This window comes from Perca fluviatilis, chromosome 13 (genome assembly GCF_010015445.1).
Source record: "Perca fluviatilis chromosome 13, GENO_Pfluv_1.0, whole genome shotgun sequence".
Classification (NCBI taxonomy): domain Eukaryota; kingdom Metazoa; phylum Chordata; class Actinopteri; order Perciformes; family Percidae; genus Perca; species Perca fluviatilis.
Window position 1 is genome coordinate 23,672,360 of NC_053124.1, and position 21,954 is coordinate 23,694,313.

General features: G+C 39.9%; 1 protein-coding gene across 2 annotated transcripts in view; it reads right to left on the reverse strand.

Annotated features, from left to right (window-relative positions):
• The window catches only part of angpt1 (angiopoietin 1), a 72,849-nt gene that overhangs the window by 30,448 nt on the left and 20,447 nt on the right, over positions 1-21,954 (reverse strand). For both annotated transcript variants that reach the window (XM_039820569.1, XM_039820570.1), the window contains exon 2: positions 1,642-1,797. In XM_039820569.1, the coding sequence (XP_039676503.1) occupies positions 1,642-1,797 (156 nt within the window). The remainder of the gene's footprint in view (positions 1-1,641; positions 1,798-21,954) is intronic.

A 21,954-nucleotide genomic window follows, 5' to 3' on the forward strand; every position in this document is an offset into this window, starting at 1 on the left:
TTATGCCTGCATACTAGGGCTGAACGATTTGGGGGAAAAAAAATCTCATTGCAATTTTTCTGCCAGATATTGCGATTAGGATTCGATTTGCGATTATTATGTTTTAGCTACATATTGCACCTTCTTTGATCATGTTAAATATATTAATAAAAATAAATGAAAATTCACTGAAAATTGAAAATTGTTTCTTTAAACAAGCTGTGTTATGTAACATTATTCCAGAAAAAACAGTAAATATAATAATGAAAAGAGGAATAAAAAATGTTTAACCAAATGTTACACCAAACATTCAACTTAATAATTGACATTCGCTTTATCGTGGTCTTAACGATTAGCTAATCACATTCTTTTAAATCACGATTACAATTTGGAAACGATTAATCGTTCAGGCCTACTGTATACATACTATGTTAGCTAATTCTGGATAATGCACATGTGCACCAAACCCTGAAGAGAACCAAAAAACACAGGGCTGTGTTTAAGGCTTTCTAGACAGTGGAGTTAAAAACACACTGCACATTTAAGGCACATAGAAACCATCAACTTTGTTTTCATTTCATCAAGTGGTCACCCAACACATGGTAATACTTAGGATATCCTTTTTTTAACTTTGCAAACAGTTATCTTGTTAGTGCTTTAGCAACAATGACCCGCCACTAACTTAACACAAGGTTTCTGCAGGTATCAGCAAATCTCATTTCATGTTTTTTCATGCCCTTTTTCATGCCACTAATTTCATGCCCATGTCCAACTGAAGAGACTTTCACACACAAATTGTAAGCATTTGACAATGCCAATTTTTAATATTTGAAAATCCAAATTTAACTGTCAGATGGCTCACAAGACTGTTTACAGTCATTAAACGCAACGCAAAGTGCTTCACAAAATAAGAACACAACAGAAATACAAATATTTAAAACACTGTTCACTGAGCAGCTCGCGTCTCTGCCCTGCGGATCTCAAAACAACATGCACCGATAATTAAAAGTAATGAACCTATACTGCTTACGGCAGTAGGCAAATTCACACCATAGACAGTAGACTCACACTCACCGCACGTTGCATTACTAGCATCCGGTGTCGCGACTTCGTGCACCAGCCGTAAAAAACAGCCAATTAAAAGGTTCCGCCTGTCAACCATTACGCTATACTTCCGATCAAAATTAGATTTAGATGTTTATATAATCAAAATAAATCGTGAAAAACAATGTTTTTATTCCATCAAGTTTACATAATTTTTAATGCCTTTGAACATCGAAGTTCATGCTTTTTCATGCCAGTTGATGCCTGAATTTTCACAAAATCTATTTAATTACTTTTCATGCTTTTTAATGACCCGCGGAAACCCTGTACCAACTTTCCATTGTCTCCTCAAACTGCTCCATATAAACATTAAAAGGAACCTGAGTCAAATAAGTTAAAGTATGGATAGGCATTTATATAGCATCAGTATTGTCTTTGGCCAGTGCTCTGTAACCTTTTTGGGGCAGTTGAACGTGGAATAGTTGAGTTAATGGAGCATAAGGTGGATCCTCTCAGTGTTAAGAGTCTGTGTGCAATAGAAAGACGTTATGAGAAACTTCAATGGGAGACATCTACATGTTTGAGAGCATTAGCTAAGTGGGTTTTTCGACGAGTTACCTGTGTCTCAACGTCAGTTAGCTTGCGCGTCTGTTCAGCCGTCTGAGAAAGAAGGTTGGTGCCCATTTCCAACATGGCTGCTGTGTGGTTGTGGACGGCGTTCTGCTGCAGTTGAGCCATCTCTGTCCTCATGCTCTCTTTGATGTAGTTCTCAATCTGCACCAAAAAAAAGGTTGCAAAAATAGGATTAGAGATCACAGACCTACAGAACACAGCACATGTTCTACAGTATACTTGAAGGTTTTCCCCATCTATCTATCTATAAATTGCAGGAACGTCTGTCTGTCTGTCTGTGTTATGCGCATATCTCTCAAACCGTTAGTCCGATGGATTTCAAACTTGACAGGTGTCTTGCTACGTGCACAAGTAAGTGTGGTGCCAAGTTTGACGTTTGGATTAGAAATGCAAAATATATCATTAAATATATATCAGTAAAAGAAGCACTCATACGCACAACCGGCGCAACGTCATAGAATATCTCTGAACAGATTCACGCCCACTTTAAGGGGAAAACAATCCCACGTTCCCCATAGACGACAACAGCGTAACGACAGAGGATATGTAAATCGCTCCAAACTTTTACTTTAAACAAACAGTTTTGAATTAATAACTATGCCAAAAGGTTGCTGAGTAGTTTGTTGCACCAACAATACATCCAAAAACCCCTGTCTTCGATTTGTCCTCTTGCCATGTCCTAAAATAGATCCTGATAGATCATGGGCTTTGGCTCCAGGCTATAGACCAGACCAGCATCACCGAGGCTCCCTATGAGAGGGAAGAATCGCGCTGTCACATCAGGAGAGAAACAGCTGTTGTGTAGCAGGTTAATCGAGACTTTCACACTGATAGATGAGGCTCATAAGAAACCGGAATATTGTCAGTCAGTGTGGTAAATGATGCTGGTGACAGTTACTACTGATGGATAGCTAACGTTAGCTTTAGTGGGAAGCTGCTAACAGTTTAGCAGCATCAGACGGTCGTCTCCAACTAAATCTCAGCTTATAGATCGAACAGTTGGTTATTAATAACAGGTCGATTAATTACAGATGACACTCAGCCAAACAATAGTGATTTAATCAGATATGTATTTCTACATTTAGCAGTATGCGGCCACCGTGTTGGGTCATTGATCTACTGATACGGGGGAAGATTGAGGGGACATGACGGCAATCAACCTTAGTTTATTAAGGTATCGTGAATGCTCAGGTTCAGGCTAGGTTATACAATAAACATTAGACTTGTGTATAAAACAAACCATCTTTTTAAAGGGATACTTCACCGATTTAGCATTCAGCTTTGTATCAGTAGACACCCGATAGTATTTCTGAATGACCGTGCCTCCCTCCCTCATGTCCCCCTGAGACGAGAGATTTCTGCATTTGTGGCCTGGAAAAAAATCTTTCGATGACGTAAAATGACGATTTTTGCGTCATTGGAAGATTTTTGGGCCAGAGGCAAAGGACTACAGCCAGTAGTAGGATCTACTTCCATATGTTTTCAACACGCCCACAGGGGGTTGGACTGCCGAGTCTGGCCGAGGTATTCCGAATGAAAACGACTGTCAGCCATCTTGAATCTTCGCGAAAGGCTTTCGGTTTTCAGCAGAAAACATTTACAACAATTATCTGCATTCAAACTACCGGACGTGTGTACCACCGGGATACATCGGTACAGATCGGAGAATATGGAGGAAACGTTATTACAGACGCAATACTCGGCACACTACGTGAGCTTCGCCTACACGGAGACCAGCGGTGTCGCTCAATGCCGCTAGCCGGCTAGGGGACATCCTCATCGGCTAGGTGGAAAGCTAACGCTAGCTGTCCACCTGTCCCAGCCATCCTGCTTGCAAGTGTCTGCTCATTAAACAACAAGCTGGACTACATCCTCCTTCAACGAAAATCCCAATGTGAGTTCAGTGACTGCTGTGTTTTTGTTGTTGTGGAAACATGCCTGAACAACAGTGTACCGGAACCGGGACTATCCAGCTACCAGGCTGCTCTCGCCGGCCCGTGGAGGTGGGCTGTGTTAAACGGACTGGTGTAGAAATAAAATCCAACTAGCTACTGCTAACTGCTGGTGGAGCTTGTGACTGTTAAATGCCGACCATTCGACATTCCACGCTAATTCACGGCTGTGTTTATACTCCGTGTTTAGCTACACCAATGCTAGTATGCGTTAGCTGAACTTTACGGATCCTGCTTGCAAGTGTCCGCTCATTTAGACCACAAACTGGACTACATCCAACTTCAACGACACTCCCAACGTGAGTTCAGAGAATGCCGTGTTTTTTTGTTGTGGGAAACCTGCCTGAATAGTGTACCGGACTGTCCAGCTACCAGGCCTGCTAGCCCTCCGAGCTAGAGATGCTCTGTCGCCAGGTAAAAGAGGTGGGCTGTGTTAACACCGAATTGGGCAGAAATGTGGTGATTTGTATCCATTTAACTGCTAACTGCTGGTGGAGTTTGTGACTGTTAAATGCCGACCATTCTACATTACACACTAATTCACGGCTGTGTTTATGCTCGGTGTTTACAGCCCACCAAGCGCTAATGCTAGTATGCGTTAGCTGAACTTTACGGAGCCTATAAAGTGTGTGTACTAAATGTAGCCTGTTTCGTATGTCGTTTTTATATAATGTCGTTTTTATATATGTTAAATGTGTAACACCACTTGAGTCACGATGAAACGTTGTTTCGTGTATATGGTTGAAATGACAATAAAACACGCTTGAGTTGAGTTGAATGCCTCTGTCGGTCTGTCAAGCGGTAGGCGTGGCTTGGGAGTGGACTCAAAGCAACGAAGCAGGTGCATTCTGGGATTTGGTGTTTTTCATCCATATAAGACCAAAACACCAGGCACCAATTTCAATTTTTTTTCACATTTCTACTACATAAGTGACCCAATTTAAAGATATATTCAGCTTTCCAGCGGTGAAATATTCCTTTAACAAGAAAAAATTCCACACACATTTGTCAAAATTATGATCCAAACGCACATCAAATTGCATTGACTTCGATGGGATTGTCTGTTTTCTATCCCCCAAAAGGGGGTGTGGCCTTGAGTTTTAGCGAAGTACCCGTATGTGCCGGTTGTGCGTATTGGCATTTGCTGCTCTAGCCGCTAGCCACTCCCCCTCTCACAATACACACTGAGTGAGCACTCATGGATGTATTAAGAGAACGTGTTACCGCATTTGACGCTTTTCCTGCTTCCAACGTTAGCTACATGATTGCTGGATATACCAAACTTACTTTTCTTCACTTTCCTGGAGCACGAGCGGATAACTGAAAGGAACATCACAACTGTTGTGTGGAATGAGGTTGGTGAAAAAAAGGCGCTACGCTTTTCCGTGTCTATTTTTTCCGCTAAGAGGAAACTCAACAAAAAGCCATTTGCCAACACAAAATATCAAACAAAAGCCAGACATTATATAGTATTAAATTGCTGTGAGTTGTAGCCTAAATTCACCACAGTAATCTCAGAGATTATTCCTTCACAGCGCTATGCAGCGAGAAAATCTCAGAGCTGACCCGGGCAGACACAGCAGTTTTCATCAGACTCATCCCGGGTTAATTAAGTCTACTGCTAACTAATAACATTACTGTCGCAAACAGAATCTCGGATTCATTGAAACACAATTTCTCAATCTCCCTTTAGATCAGGGCTGGACTGGCCATCTGGCATACCGGGCATTTTCCCGGTGGGCTGACGGACTTTTGGGCCGAATCGCCAATATAAATAGGCCTTTTTTTATTTTTTGGCCGGCCCATAAATAACTCACAGCGGCCCATTGGTTAATTTTCTTTATTGGCACTGGCCTGACCCAATCAAATCCACGAACCCCCTTCCCCACTCCGGGCCGCAAATTTACGAATCCCACTATGGCCACGCCTCCCGGCCCTGAGACACGAGCTGTAGCCTAATAGTTATGCTGGAAATTTAGCATTCACGTTAAAATGGACAAACGACCACCAAATTGCAAGGGAGGTGCAGAGAAAATTACAGGAGAAAAAGATTAAGAATCTACAGGCGGATTCCTCAAAAATTTCGGACATGTTTGGGGCTGTAGTTGCTGCTTCAACATCAGCATTACCTGAAGTAGAGGAGGAGAGAGAAGCAGAAACATCATGACAGGGAAGAAGCCGAGGAGGAGGCGAGTGACCATGACAGGGCCGTGGGAGCGAGTGAAGAAAAGATGGAAGAAGAGAGTAGATGACGATGTGGTAAGGAGTAGGCAAATTAACAGTACAGGGACTCTCAGGAAGGGAGGGAGGCTGTGTGAGTGTGTGTGTGTGTGTGTGTGTGTGTGTGTGTGTGTGTGTGTCACGTCATAACGATAACTTTAATGTTACGATATGTAACATTAAAGTTAGTGGCTGTCAGGTAACCTAACTGCTTAAGCTTACATTGAAAATGCTAGCGGTTAGCCTGTTGGGTAGCTGAAAAGTCTGTGTGATCTATAAAATCAGTGTTGATATAAGCATCAGTGTTCCTTGAATGGCTTGATTACCTTCTCTTGTATTGGGGCTCTTTTCCAGGGAATATACTACTCTCAGCTTTATTGTAGCTTTTGGGAAGGGTTATGGTTATAGTATTTAGCAAACACTTGTGTCCAAAGCGACAAAATATGAATCTTACAATAGTTAAAATTAACAGTAAACTGTTTTTTAAAGTTGCTAAGCCAATATTAAGCAAAATAGTAATAATAACAATATGACAATACAATATCAAATATCAATACTAAAAAATTATGAAAAATACCATAAATATACTAATCATAACTCTAAGAATGAATTAATTATTTAAGTGTAAGATCAACAGATAAGTCTTGAGACCCCTCTTGAATGATCCAAAATGATCACATGAACGCTGAACACTAGGCAACTCATATCAGAGAATGCACGCATATTTTAAGAGGACTGTCTGCAGGGAATGTGTCTGACCAATCACGGTGGGTGTGGGCCGCCCGGGGCCAAAAATGCACGGGCCAATTTTTTTGTCCCAGCCCTGCTTTAGATTAATGTCCAGAATCAAGACATTGTAACTCAGTTGCCACATTCAAATCTGACGCACATAAGCCACTGATATATAACTGGTCCCACTGGCCTAATAAATCTGGCACAAGAAGAAACAGATTTTCAACTCTTTGCCTGTGATCACAATACAGTACAATGGTAAAAAGATGTTTTACAACTGACATCAGGCAGCTTTCAACTCTAAGAAATATATGAGCTGGGTACACTGATGTAATATCATCTTGGAAGCATCGTTTTTGTCTCCACTTGTTCTACTCTTATCTCTAACATATTCACATTCACAGGATGCCATATAATGTACCTTAAACAAGATACAATCAAAATCAGCATACTGGAAATATTCTTATATCTGAAGTAATGCACAAATATATTTCTTCCTTCATTTGAGTGGCACTCATGTGAAGAATTGGTTAGTCTATATGCACAGCCAGATGTAGGTGGTTAGCCTGTGATGGAAGAGGCAGAGATGAACAGATATTCACTGAAGCTTGTCTAGAAAGGACTCTTTCATGCTTATCTCCAAACGCGACCAATTACAAGATGGAGGTTGGTGTTGGATATTATTCTTCATATAGATTAACTATGTGGACCATCTGTGTACTGTGCTTGGATTCTTTACTTTATTTTCTTCCTGGTGAATTGTTTCACTAAAGGAGTGTTTTTGTTTCCTTTATTGAGGCTCAGGTAGGTAGGTTTAGCTAATCCTACAAAATCTTACTTACTTTCTTGGACTTGTATCCTTAGTTGTACAGTGTTTCACATAATTTTGTTCCCTTGATTGTTGACTTATTAGATATTGAAGGGCTAGTCTGTATATGGTTACTTTTGTTTTATAAATAAATCTGACTTGATTGGATTTAAATTGTCCACTTGTTCATCTGGGTGCTCGCAGCCTGAACACACACTGAGGTGATTCAATAAATCGGCCAGTGGGGAGATTTTCAGTTTTGCTTTGGCTCATCAATGGGCTGTTACAACCATTTTTCAAGAACACATCAGCCAAGACAAATCAGAGTTAAAAAGCATAATATCACATGTGTTGGTGTCCTTAGCAACAGTTCATCCTGTACTGAAGCTATGGGCCGAATTAAACTGCTCACACACTGGGAAAAGAGTCTGTGGAGGAAAATGCTTTATTGTAAGTTCCGAGACCCTTCCAAAGAAATCAGCTGGTCACAGCATGTAGTCTCAATTCATCTTTTCATCCCTCTGTAGGTACATAACCATTATCGTGTTAGTCCTGAGGTCCGGTGATTTACCCCCACTGACGGTCTAGTCCAGTGGTTCCCGACCTTTTTGTTCTGAGGTACCCCCACAGCCTTGTCAGATGAACTCACGTACCCCTTCATCGATTCCCAATGGATGTTCCAAATGTATAACACTATATAAAAGTGGATATAGTTAATTGAATCGTCAATATTAAAGTTGTTTTGGTCAGCATTCGTACTACTACTAGCCTACTAGGCTACTGCTACTTGGAGTGAAGGTAAATGTTTCAACCATTCATTCATTAACGTTACTTTAAGCTAATCATTATTAGTTATTATTCGTTATTACTTTTAGCTACATGTTTAAACTTCTGTGCTCGCTTGCTAACTAGTTTTCACACACTCTTTTATAACTGCAACATGTAGTGTTAAGACAGACTTGTTATCATTTTAATCACGTCATAATTTCTATATTTTTTCAGATTAGTTGAGTTACTCTACAATCTTTCCATGCACCCCTTGGCAACTGTGGAAGTACCCCCTGGAGGTACAGGCACCCCTGGTTGGGAAACACAAACTCAAAAGGGACCTGTACGTAAAGCAAACAAACAAACAAATATCAGACAAACAAATATACAAAATAATTCCCACTAGCTATAAGTCTAGCTGGCCTTTTATGCTTGCCATGCATTGGGGTGAATTTACGCAAATCAGGTAAAGGTCAGTACGATCTCCAGTTTTTCCAGGGCTTCCCATTATGGCCCAATCTTGACAACTGTATGATGGGAGTGCCTCCAATTTACATTTGATCTAATGATTAGATCAGTGAATTAATAAGTTGAAAAGGTTGACCGTGTATAGTACATACTGTATGTATTGGTTTTGGGCCATGTCGGCGAACATAAAGTTTCTAAAACTAACAGAAAACTCAATGTATCTGTATCTGCTGGCGCAATAAAATCTTGATACATTTTTATACTGTAGATATTTCTAGTAAAACACCCACTTGCAGAAAAAGAACAGCCGTTTTCCTGCTTTTATAAAGAATAGATGGATTGCAACAATACAATCAATCCCAGGTTGACAGATAATGAAACAGTCGGAACAGAGATGGATCTCTTTGCTCTTCTATAGAAACAGCTAGCTCTCAGTCATTTGCATAGGTCTGCCAAGTGGAATTAGCTTTTAAATGTAATATTCTCTCTTGGCAACAATATTAAAAGTTAAATGTAACATTTCTTCGGGCCAGATTTCAGGCATAATAACGCTTCCCCTAACTGTGAAGGCTGATATAAGTGTCACTTTTCACATAACCTCCAATAGTCTGGCCTGAGGAATTGGAAAGAAAACAGTGAGTCTGGAATCCACAAAACTCAAGTAATGATGGATTACTTTGCCTGATAATGAACCAGAGAATATGACTTTGGAAATGTTTTTTTTTAATCCATCTAGAAATGTAAAATCTCTGAACTCTGTAGATGGTGTAGGTTGTTTTTACGTCCTTTTAGGCCAAGGTTCAAAACTTCAATTTAAACCTCACTGCTTTGTACATCTTACAACATTATCTTTGCACTGCAGTTTACTGTGCACGTCATCTTGAGAGAAAAGGTAAGAGACATATGGCGATCACTTCAAGGGAATGTGGCTGACTTATGGCTGGGGTCTGGTGGGGGTCATAAATGGAAAGTACCAAGGAGAAACAAGATTACGCAAACACGCCCAATCATGTAAAATCACCACTCAGGAAGCCGTAAAATGGGTCTATGTGGGTGTTGGGTTATTTAGATGGTTTCTAACCTCGGCTCCAGTTAAATGCTGTGCTTTTCCAGTCAGTGAATACCAATAGTAACAATTGTCAGCAATGAAAGCAAATAGGCTCTTTTGTTGCCAGAACTGAAATGCAAATTTGGGTAAGTTGGGAATGGGATTGGAATGGTGAAATAAATATGAGTGCATAATGAGAATGCAAAGGTTGTGGTGCTTTATTTTTTTTATTAAGACACGGGGTTCTTATGCCAATTACTGATTTTCTCCAGAATCTATTGTAACTAAACAATGTTTCATTGACATTAAACTGGAACCAATTAATTTCAATTCATGGTGCTGGTGTGTCTGTCAACGCATTTTCATTAAAGGGGTGATAGAATGATTATATAGGGTATTTTACACTGTTCCTTAAGGTCTCCTAATGGGGTATGTAACATTGGTTGGGCTGAAAATTGCCCGAATGCTATTTTATTAGGCCCTTAACTACCCTGTGAATATGGCTCTATTTGGAACAAGAGCTTTTCTTCCAAATATGGTATGCTAATGAATATTCAGAATGAGCTACGCGCTGATTGGTTTGAGCAAACTACATAGAAACACATGGGAGACTCGGCAGCAGGCCTCATATTTCAGACACTGCAAAGTTATACATTGTTTGTCGGACAAAATTTGCAATTAGACATAAATTTTCGTAAAACGGCCCATATTTGACCTCTACATAGTTGATTTCTCGCATAAAAAAGTCTCAGAAGTGAATTTAATGGTAAAATAGCATATGAACAATGTATACAATTTCTGAGATCTGCACGACCTAGAGTCAGAAGACTAACTGATCTCAGGTCAGTTGTGTAGCCTATGCAAATGTTGGGGCGTGACAAACACAGAGACTAGAGCCAAATGAGGAGGAGCCGCAATAGTTGACGTCAACTATGGGGCTCGTTGAGATTCGCCCGTTTTCAGAGGCAGTTTCAAATAGTGAGATTTGCAGAGAAAAGAGGTGTCAATGGGATTTAGAGGTTCTATGTATGTCCTAGTTACCCACTAAACTGTCATTATTCAACTATGACAAGGTAAAATCAGTTTTGCATTCTATCACCCCTTTAAGAGAAAACCAACTGTTTTGTCAGTTACCCGAGAATTCTTCTCACAAATGGGAATTTGACGAGAAACAGGTTTCAGACCAGTAAACATGGTTTAAAAGCTTTACGGTTTGGTAAGCCTCTAGGTGGAGCCCACCAACTCAGGGTTAAACTAAAAAAATGGGGGTCACCCTGAACTGTACAGTCAGGTGTAACAATCTAAGTGGAATATCGTCAGCAAGATTCAAACAATGAAGTAAACTCAAAACAGGCTTTCAGATTTAAAGGGGTCACTTTATTTTGAAATTGCATCTTTAAAGATTATGTACCTTCTGCTACAAATCAGCCAGTGAGGATGAAGTGAAAAGCATGATATAATGCTAAATACTGTAATGTAACAGCACCACAAGTGAAGAAGAGTCATAAAGTTATGCAACAATATGTACCTTAAGTTTGCAAAAATGAGCCACCATAAGCTACTGGTCAAACCAGACCAAATAAGGTTGTAACTGCAAAACCCCTGTGTATTAAAAAGGAGGAATGGCTTGTTTTATTGCTTCTTAATTCAGATTTTCATTTGTAAAAGATTTTTTCCTTCTTTCAAAAGTCTGACATTGAAATGTAAAGTTAAAAACATGTTACTTTTGTGAATTCCCCCATTTCACACTTTGAAAATTAAAGGAAATTAAAATAAACTCCACTTTCATCAAATAAAAATAAATCTTTTTTTTGTGATTTATAGGGGACATTCCTGAAGGTGCAATAATACCAGGCTCTGCTTTTAGAAACAACTAAATCTAGCCTCTGATTTCACAAAATCACTGTTTGCTAAGTGAGAGTCACATAAACACAAGTTTATGTTTCCCTAAGTGCTACTTTACGCCGAGGCATAAAGGTTTTAAATTGGTGTGTTTGGCACAGTCTGGCTTCATGTGAACTGCCTGTGACTTTACTAATGATGCTGCTCGACAACACAACGGAGATACATTAGTAACTTAACTGCACCCTCCCAATGCAGCGTACTGCATGCACAGACTGGTCGGTTGAACTTTTATGAGTTACAATTGAGTGTTAATCACTGAGCAAGGTGCTTTGGGCTGTCTGGAACATAAATGACCGGCTGTACAACATAAAGCATGTAGCAGGATGCAGATTTTATGAGCAAAGAGACTGTTCATCATACAGAGAGACGTGTTCACAGGCAAAAAGACACAAAATCCATCGTCTGAGATCCCCACCAAACATATTCTGTACATTGTCATGGTCAAGCTGCTAATTTCCCATTTCTTGAGAGCCAAGAACAGGATAATCCCTCAAGATGATACTACCTGCTATCATTGTTACAGATTACTGCAAATGTTTACCACTTTACTGACATTTAGTCATTCTAAAAGGGGGTCTTGATCTTTTTCTAAACAGCAGCAGGGCTGGTGGTGCTGAGAGACACTGTGAGAGTTAGAAATCAGTGAGTCTGGACTGTATAAAACACTTACTGCTAGAGCTCTGTCACATCTCTGCTTATCTCGGAGTCTGTCTGTGTCTGTGTGTGTGTGTGTGTGTGTGTGTGTGTGTGTGTGTGTGTGTGTGTGTGTGTGTGTGTGTGTGTGTGTGATGGTGTTACTGGGGCGGTCTGGCTTCTGGGATGCATCCCTTACGCTCAGACCTGGATTCATTTCAGACCACTTTAATGGAGTAGAGCATAGGTGGCTGTTACCCGCTGTCCCCCACCCCCCAAAATCAGCACCTCCTGGTGTATAACAACCACCTTGGAACGTACACCAGCCGAACACACTCACACCTTCTTATCACCAACCGACAATGAAGGGTACATTTGACACCCCTCTTTGAAACCTGGGTCTATAATTCACTCTGGTAGGGCTTTAGGAGGTGTTATCCTGACTCACTGCCCTGTCTCTCTTCAGTATTTTATAATATACCTTAGTACGTATTTTTGAAAGCTGTCTTACTTAGTCACTGGCCTGTTTGTTTTTAAATCCACCTTGAAGCCGTTTTAAGACTCTCTGTCTTAAACTCTGTCAAGATTAGGTGAGTAACAACTCAGGCTGAACTCACAGTTGGCCTCTGTGACCTTCGCCCCCATGGCCAACATCCAGGCCTTTACTCAATTGCTGCCACATTTTTTTTTCGTCTCATGTGAAAGGGAGAGTGGCAGACAGAGACAGAAATATAACAAACGAACACACGTGCCACATGCCTTAGCGGACAAAATAGCAGCTTATACTTGACTCTGAAATGGGGGTTTGAACCATTCGCAAAACAAATCCCCCAAAAAGCAATTTTCCCAATCATAGCTTGGCTATCGCTACTCCAGGCCTGACATGCTGAGAAACGGATTTCTAAACATAATGAAGCGGTTGCATGGTTCAGCATGTCTTTATTTTAGCCTTTCCAAAACCAGTATTCAAGAGCATGTATTTATCTAGTCAAACATAAGTTGCAATTGTTAGTGTGTAGCTGATTAGCATTAGCTGAGGCTTTTAGCACAACATCATGCATGTAGCCATCAAGAGCGTTCAAGTGCATTTAAGGCCAAGATTCTTGTCAGTGAGTGTTTTTCAAACAAACGCATGGAGCTAACGTTAGCTTAATAAGCGAGGTAGCTACAGCTGTTAAAAATCTGCTAATGTCCATTTCTTTTAATTTGGCAAAAGCATAGGTTGCTAGAAATGACAGCTTTTGTCTACCTGTCTGAAATCATTACCCATTGTTTAAAAATTATAAAAGAATTTGAAAGATAAATCTGCCTTTGTCATCATTGTAGACTTCATATGTGCTGTGCAAGAGTGGAAAGCAGACAGGCCTAGTAACAGTAAGTAAGGGAGGTGTAGCTTAGCGAATGGTCAAATATCATCATACTGTATAGGGTAGAAACAAGGGGTCTGCTGTGAGGTGGGTGGTCCAGCCCCTGCTTCATCTCGGGTTCTCTGTCCGAATACTGTTGATCAGGGCTTCCCTCGGCCAGGCAGACTGACTGCCATCTGAAAAACAACCCAGCTACTGCCAGCACCCGTCACTGAGACTCTTTTCTCCTCTCCTTTTACATCTTTCTTTCTTCTTTTCTTCCCCTTCGTCTTTCTGTCAAAGATGTCCTTTACGTTTTCGGTTGTGCATTTCCAAGGACATAATGAGCCTTGTGTCCACAACCTGAAAACAAAACAACCGTTTCTCTGTATAAATTACTGGGTAAATCACTGTGCTTACGTGGAGGTGCCCAAAATCGATTGGCAGGGTCAGAGGCACAGCATTTCAAAGGTTTTCTGTCACCATGGTTTGTCAACAGGGCTTACAATGAAAGAAAGAGAGAATATTCAGCCAATGTTTCTATGGAAAAACAAGTCAGAACTTCTAACCTGTTTTAGGCCAAATTGATTTTCCATATTCAGTTTGTTAAATGTGTGTGACCTGCATGGCCTTGTAAATCATTATTCAGTGTTAAGAGTTTAAATAAACCACAAATTGTAAAAACAGAGTGGAAAATGTGATGTTACATTGTGATGTGTTGAATTTTTCAAATGACTAATGAGCTTCGTAAACGGCCAATTTACTTCAAGTTACAACAATAGAAAACCACAATAAAATAACAAAGCTTGATTTCAAGGAAGTCTGAGTAAAATGTGAACAATGTAGTGCAAAATCATAATTTCAAAACAAATTGGCAGAAATGTGGCTCAAATAGCGATTTCAGTGTTTATTAGGATGAGGTCAAATATCCAAAAATATAAAAGCCCTGAGAAATGGAGAGACTGGATGTACCGTTTCTGTTTTTAGTTTCCTTTCCTTTACTTAGTGACACATTTCAAAACCTGAATATGGCAAATTTCTCATTTGATATTTTACGCTTAGTCTTCATATAGAAGAAAGCTAACATACCATCACTAGCAGAAATCACACTACATGAATGTAGCTTCTAGCTGAAGAGGTCTTTTTAAATCAAGGACTCTGACAGTGTTATGTCTACGAGACAAACTTTCAGTGATTAACTATGAACCTCAGAGAAAAATGAATTGGAGACAGTATTCTGTATGTCTGTAATATGTAAGACAAAAGCCAATTCATCTCAAAAGTCAAAAGAGGTATACAAATTTAGTTTTGACATGCGTTTTCGAAAGAATGAACTTTCGCTTAGCATCAAAAAAGAGATGGACAACATGTTTTGCTTGAACTTGAGTTCTTTAGCACTCTGGAGCGGGTGTGAGCACATCCAACAGAAATGTTTGCTTTTCTGTTATTGACATTGATACTGTAGTGTGGACACTTGCTTGTTTTACAATCAAAATTCATTCCGGAAATGAATTTCCAGAGTTGGTCCAGACAGGGATAAGCTGTCTTCTGACCAGATTCCAGTAGCAACACATATAACTCAAGTCACTGGTCGGAGGTTTCTTTGAAATCTCTGTAGACAAACGCATGAAAGTGGGAAAAGATTTTTTTTTTTTTTTAAAGCATTCAAATATATTGTACAGGATTTAAGCCAGTCATTCCAACAATAACCCCTGTAAAGCAAATATCCCTGCACCCAATTTTCCCTAATAAAGTAAAGAAATAATAAAACCATGGGCAGAATTTGTTAGCAATCCTTCTCATTTTTATATTTTATAAGCTGTATCAACACATATTTTTGAGTTTGCCAAACTACAAAATGGAACAATGTAAACTCTGCCAAAGATGTTTTTAAGGAGCGAAATGAGCAAAATTGGAGCGGGGAAATAAGGCGACGCTCCAACATTTTAGAAATCCGCTCTGCGCTCCATCAAAAACCCTCACGCTCCTAGCTCCGCTCACATGCTATAGGTACATCCCATGACCCTTATTTGATAGCTCCTGGGTCCTTGATCCTTGGCTGAACCGGAAGTGGTTCTGTCCCTCATCCGCGTGAAGTACTTAAGGACCCATTTGACCCCCTCCCAGACAATCCTGGCTCAAACACTGTACTAAGTTATACATTTCCTTTCGGGTTTGACTTGTACTTTAAGCAGATGCAACCATAACAACGTCTTGTGGTTTCTTTCCATGTTAAATACAAATAAATACAGTGAAGTACAACTTAAGCATGAATGTATATTTTCACAAATCCTTCAGTTACAATTCGGCTCTCTGATGTCAAAATGGGCCCAAAAATTAATCCAATTAATTATGCGTATCTGGCCGTATGGGAGAGGAAGTACTTGCATTCACCCAAGACATGGGAATGCGTAACGAAACCCAAACAACCAAACAAACTCGGACCTGCTCATTCACCCAGAGGTCTTAAACAGCGAGTACCAACAGAGGGGCAGTCTGAAGTTATTGTGACGCAAGTTCCAACATAGTCCAACATGGGAATCTTTCCTCAGGGACACATCTGAGCAGGAATGTCCCCGATGATGGCTTTTTTGTGTCAATGCTACAGGCCATGTCAGTCTGTCCCTTTTACTAAAGCACCCAGGGATACCACAAACCCACCATCCCACGGAGAAGGCAATTACATCCAAATATTTGAGATAGCATTCCAGTGTACCCTCAAAACATCACAGCAGGGGATTCCTCTGCCAAAAAGACGTAGAAGTAGATGCAAAAGGACATGTTTTGTTTTAAGCTCAGCCATGACAGAAACATTAATGTTGTATGTTAAACCTCCTAGACAGGCAAAACTTCAGGGAAAAAATGGTTCCAGTGTTCCAGTTTCTGTGCCAGCACCACTATCTATCAAGCTGGGTGTCTCTTCTAATCAAAAATGAATGGGCGTTTAATGACAGGGGCTGTTTCCTTTAACGTCACATTCGTGTTTATCTTTCATGCTAACATCCCATTAAGCGAGTACTTCAGAGTTTATAAACCATCGCTACATTCGTCCAGGGTTACCAATCACAACAGTGACGCCAACCACAGCTTTTATCATTTCTGCGTTCTTTTTTGATTGTATTCACGCCAGCGCGATTGGCAAACTTTGCTAGGGCTAACACACACCAGGCTATATATCATCGGTGGCTACATGAGGCACTTTTGAGTACAGATGGTGGAACATTAAGGCAGTATGGAGTATGTATGCATGTGGGCCTAAATTTCCCCTAAGTGACGCTGAAGCGACACTCAATCTAAACAAAAGAGATGAGCAGGAAGACAAGGTGCGTTGGTCGGACTAACTCTCCAGATGGAGCTGCTTCAGGCTGACCTGTGGCTTACCACTGGTGTCGGAGAGGAGGGAAATCGATGCTGCTGTTGATGATAAAGTGCAGCTCACAGCCACTATTGTATCACTGCCATACTGCAACATTAGAAACATTTGCTGCTGCCTGACCTTCAGCTGATGATGGATGAATGTGCATGTTTGTGTCTTTATTGTGGGTTGCTCGCTGTGATACAGCTCTCTCTAGAAATGCCGCGGGATAAACAATTAGTGAGTCATGCATCTGAGTTAGTTGAAACAAGCGTGGCAAGCTGACTGCAATTTGTCAGACATGCTGTAAATCATCCAAAAAATGAATATTTGTTGGGAGAGCTAAATAAAGCAAAATTAAATAGGAGGATTTAGAAAAGCACAGAGGACACACAATCCCTGGCCTTTCATGTGCCCAGGTTTCGTTTTTTTTGTTGTGGCTCAAATGATGAAAACAAAGTGTAACTAAACTAGGATTATGATGTTAAGACAACAAAGCAAAACATCATAGCACATCACACAGGAATTTCTACAGACCTCTGAAGTACAGTTATGAACAAAGCCTTACAATCTCATCCTGTAGTCCCATGTAGCTCAGGGGGGTAGAATATGGCCGAACTACCAATAGAATAAAGACATTTTCCTTAACTTTCCAATCTCACCTCAAGGTCACTTTAGTGGAGCGTTTGATCATATCACATGTTCTCTATCAGTAGAGGTTTGCCCAGTTGTCATGGAATTATAGATGTTTAGATTTTCTTTTCTTTTTTGCAATTTCAGGACTTCAGGAAGTTGGCTTAAAAGTTCCAGGTACTAAATGGACCTTCGGATTCATTTTGTTTTTGTGAACAGGTCAAGAATAAACTTTGAAAACTCAACTTTTAAGCACGAATGAGGAGGCTTCCATGACAAACTACATCTGCTGGTCAAGATCACATGATATGATCTAGAGCTCCAGAACAGCCATTAAATGGACCTTTAGGTGAGATTGTCAACTATTCAACAGTTCTTCATATTCCAAGGACCTTAACTGTATACTATTATGCATAAGTGAAATTTCTTTATTCAAGCCAAAATGTTTAGATACACTTGCTGTAAAATGAGGACATACGTTTTCGACATAGTTCAGAAAGGCTTTCTCTGGTTTGGCATATGTCTTGTGCAGAGGTGCAAAAAGTACTAAAATATTGTAAAAGTACCAATACTTTGATGAAATATTACTCAAGTACAAGTAAAAATACCTATCTGAAAAATTACTAGGGTTGGGTACCGAAACCCGGTTCCACTATGGTACCGGTTCCTACGCAAACGGTAGTATTCGGACGCAAATTTCGGTTCCGACTGAAATATTTTCCCTCTGTTGCTCTGGACAGCGGCAGCCTCTTTTTTTCTTTCTCCCTTTTCTGCCAAGTGGCGCACGTGCCCGCTCGCGGTGTGAAGCGCGTGTCCACGCTATTCCCCCGACACGCACTCTACAATCCCTGCTGATAGACGCCTTTTTGTACATGCTCTGAAACGGACGTAAAAATATCACACTTTCTCTGTAGTCTACAGTTAGCTAGCTACTGTAAATGTAGGCTACTATTAAAATGGCATATTTTCCCTCTGGGCTCACCAAAACGGACGTAAAAGCATATTAACCATTCACTGACTGCACGTGATCGCTAGTAAACATGTTACACTTGCTCTGCTAGTCTATCGTTCAGGACAAGACCCTGTAGCCTGGTGGTGGGGGAGGCGGGACAGCCTCTGTCTGCCCTTTCAAACTCATACCTGGGTGTGTACAGACCTCTTGGACACTGTCTGAGAGAGTTTTCTCCTGTGCAGGACATGTCATAAGTCAGGAGAGGTGTCCTATCTCGCCAGAGAAGGCAAATATGGTCACTTTCCTGCAAAAGAACGGCTAAAGTTTGAAGCTGGTTGGCATAGCAACTCAACATTTATTTTGTTGTTACTTGTTGATAGTGTAACTGTTATTTGTTAAATTATTGTAGTTGTGTGTTAGGTGACTTAGGTTTACTTATTACATATTTAAGTACTTTAAAACATTCATATATTGTTAAATTTAAATAATTTTCAATAAAAAAAAAAAACTCCATAAAAAGCCTTTCTTTTATGTCGTTTTTCAAAAATCGGTTTAGGAATCGGAATCGTTTTAAAAGTACCGGTTCGGCATCAGAATCGTAAAAATCCAAACGGTACCCAACCCGAAAAATTACTCAAGTAAAAGTAATAAGTAGTTCATTTAAAATGTACTTTAAGTAAAAGTTACTTAGTTACATAAAAAAAAAACTGTAATAGGACAGTAGTGGTCATAAAGCCCAAACTATTTTGTTTTTAATTAAAGAAAAATCTATACAAATGTATAAACATCTATACAAATGTAATAAAATAACACATGTCACACATTACATTTAAGACCCTTATAAATGTATAATGTGCAATTTTAGCTCAGACCATCCGATAAAACATTTTCAAATAATCAATTGAAAGTGAAAGTACCATACATTGTTAGTTCTGAGGGCCATCCTTCTTTTCTTCACAAACATAAACAGTTATAATGAAAATCAAGGCCAAATCACGTTTTGACTCCATAAATGGGTTAGACCCATAGACTGTTAATTATAATTATTAATATTAACAGTCTATGGTTAGACCCTAATGTTCACAGCCCAGACTATAGCAGCTAGCTTCTACACACCTAAGTAGCCTGTATGAGCTAATTAGATGTAGTATGTGAATTCATTTAACCAGTCTCCTACATACGTTGTCCTACGGAAGGGGCTGGCAATTCATTTTCCCAAGGGGCCACATGAGAATCAGGGACTGTTGTGGAGGGCCGGACCAATAGGCTAAACTCAATTCTGCTCAAAATTAATTTTATGTCAGGCGGCACGTTCTCAAACGTCTCTTTTTTTTTCTGGGCATATTAGCGCAGCAGAGTCCAACAAACACTCGTTAATAAACTCCCCTTCAGAAAATGGCTTACTGTTTAAGCTGGCTTACTTCAGATGTCGGTGCCCGCTCTGCAACAGTCATTTTTGAGGGATAACAGCTGATTTACGTTCATGCTAACGTCTCCCGCTCAGTTCGCCCGGTTCGCCGACACATCCATAGACCATAGACTGTATATTATTAGTTATTAGTTAATTATTATATTATTAATATTAACAGTCTATGGGTCCGACACATTGCAGTTCTTCTTCTACTTTTTAATTGCGACTTGCAACAAGAGAAGAAGCTGCATACGTTCGCACAAAAAAAGTTATAGTCTGGTGCAGAGCTCTGGTCTGGTGTAGTCATTCCGGGACCAATTTTATTTTTCTTTCTTTCTTTCGTTTTTTTTTTTTTTACTCAGTAACTGATGGGATTTGTAATGTAATCAAGTAAAATACCGATTTTAAAAACTACTTGAAAAATACAAAATACACAACAAAACTACTCAATACAGTAACGTGAGTAAATGTATTTTGTTACTTTCCACCTCTGGTCTTGTGCTATTTTAAACATGATGCATCACTAAGATGTATACATCTACATTCATAACAGAAGTGCTGTTTGACAGTCGCTGAGAAAATGTGACAGCCTCTTTTCTGTCAGAGCTTCACCTTGTGACTGTAAGAGTCCAGAGAAGGAAGGTCTCTTTGATCCTTTTAAGGCCATCAGTTAAGCTGAAGGTCATTTCATCCAAACACAGACTCATTTGTAAGTCCAACAATGTCATACACAAACACATGCAGAAATGGACATTAGTGTGACACAGATTTGTCTGTTCACACGTGCAGTAAATACACAAACACACAGGCCTCTGGAGGGTTCGCCTCTACATCTTAGAACCACTGCAAACATGTCAATTTAAATAAACTTCAAGAACCATTTGTGAGCATTTGTATTTTGGTTGTAAACGCAGACCCAAAAAGCACATCCATCTGTTGGATCAATGACATATTTATGAGCAACTTCCTGTTAGGTTACCGTGCAGCAGCACATTGTAGGACTAGACTGTCGGCTACTGTGATACACATGTACTTTGGGGAGGAGATTACTAGAAGAAGACAATACCATTTTTTTATATCGTCATTGTTAAAATCAATGGTACACTAAATGAAGGTTAGATCACAAAACCACCTAATTAAACAGCCGCCTTTCGTACCTACAACAAACAACAATACCAACATGTATTGCTATAAAAGCCTCATGGTATCTTATTAAAGAATGATCCCAATAAGTTTCTACTCCATGGGGTATACCGATTTTAAATTTAAAAAAAGCAAATACCAGTATCAGCTAATTAGTATCAGGTAGGGATGTAACGATACACTCAACTAACGATTTGCGATTTTAAGTTCCCGATATGATTTTCTCCTGATTTCTTTTAACAGAATGAAATGACTGAAAAATATTCCTTTATTTATATAAACTGTGGAAAACAGCAGATGTGTCATTTTATTAAAAATGCAACTGAAATAGTATTTCTTAAAATAACAAAACAAACTAAAAAAAAAAGAAAGATATAAGTAAGGCTTGTTTATTACTAAGGCCATATGGTTACATTTAAATAATTTATTTAAAATGTCCATCCATCCATCTTCATCCGCTTATCCGGGGTCGGGTCGCGGGGGTAGCAGCTCCAGCAGGGGACCCCAAACTTCCCTTTTCCGAGCCACAATAACCAGATTCCCAAACCACCTCAACTGGCTCCTTTCGTTGCAAAGGAGCAGCGGCTCTACTCCGAGTTCCTCACGGATGACTGAGCTTCTCACCCCATCTCTAAGGGAGACGCCAGCCACCCTCCTGAGGAAACCCATTTTGGCTGCTTGTACCCTATTTAAAATGTAATAACAATAATTTATAACAATTCTTTTCACCAGTAATTTGCTGTTAAACGACAAAAAGAAGAAACACTAGATGGCAGAGGGATATTTTACAACATTGAACTCCAACACAAGCTTACGGAGCCTGACCCAAACACAACACTAAGTCACACACTAAGTCACACTTAGTAAACGCTGTTTAGCTGTCAGCATTTTAACCGCGTTTAAGCCAGCTAATGTTACAAACGG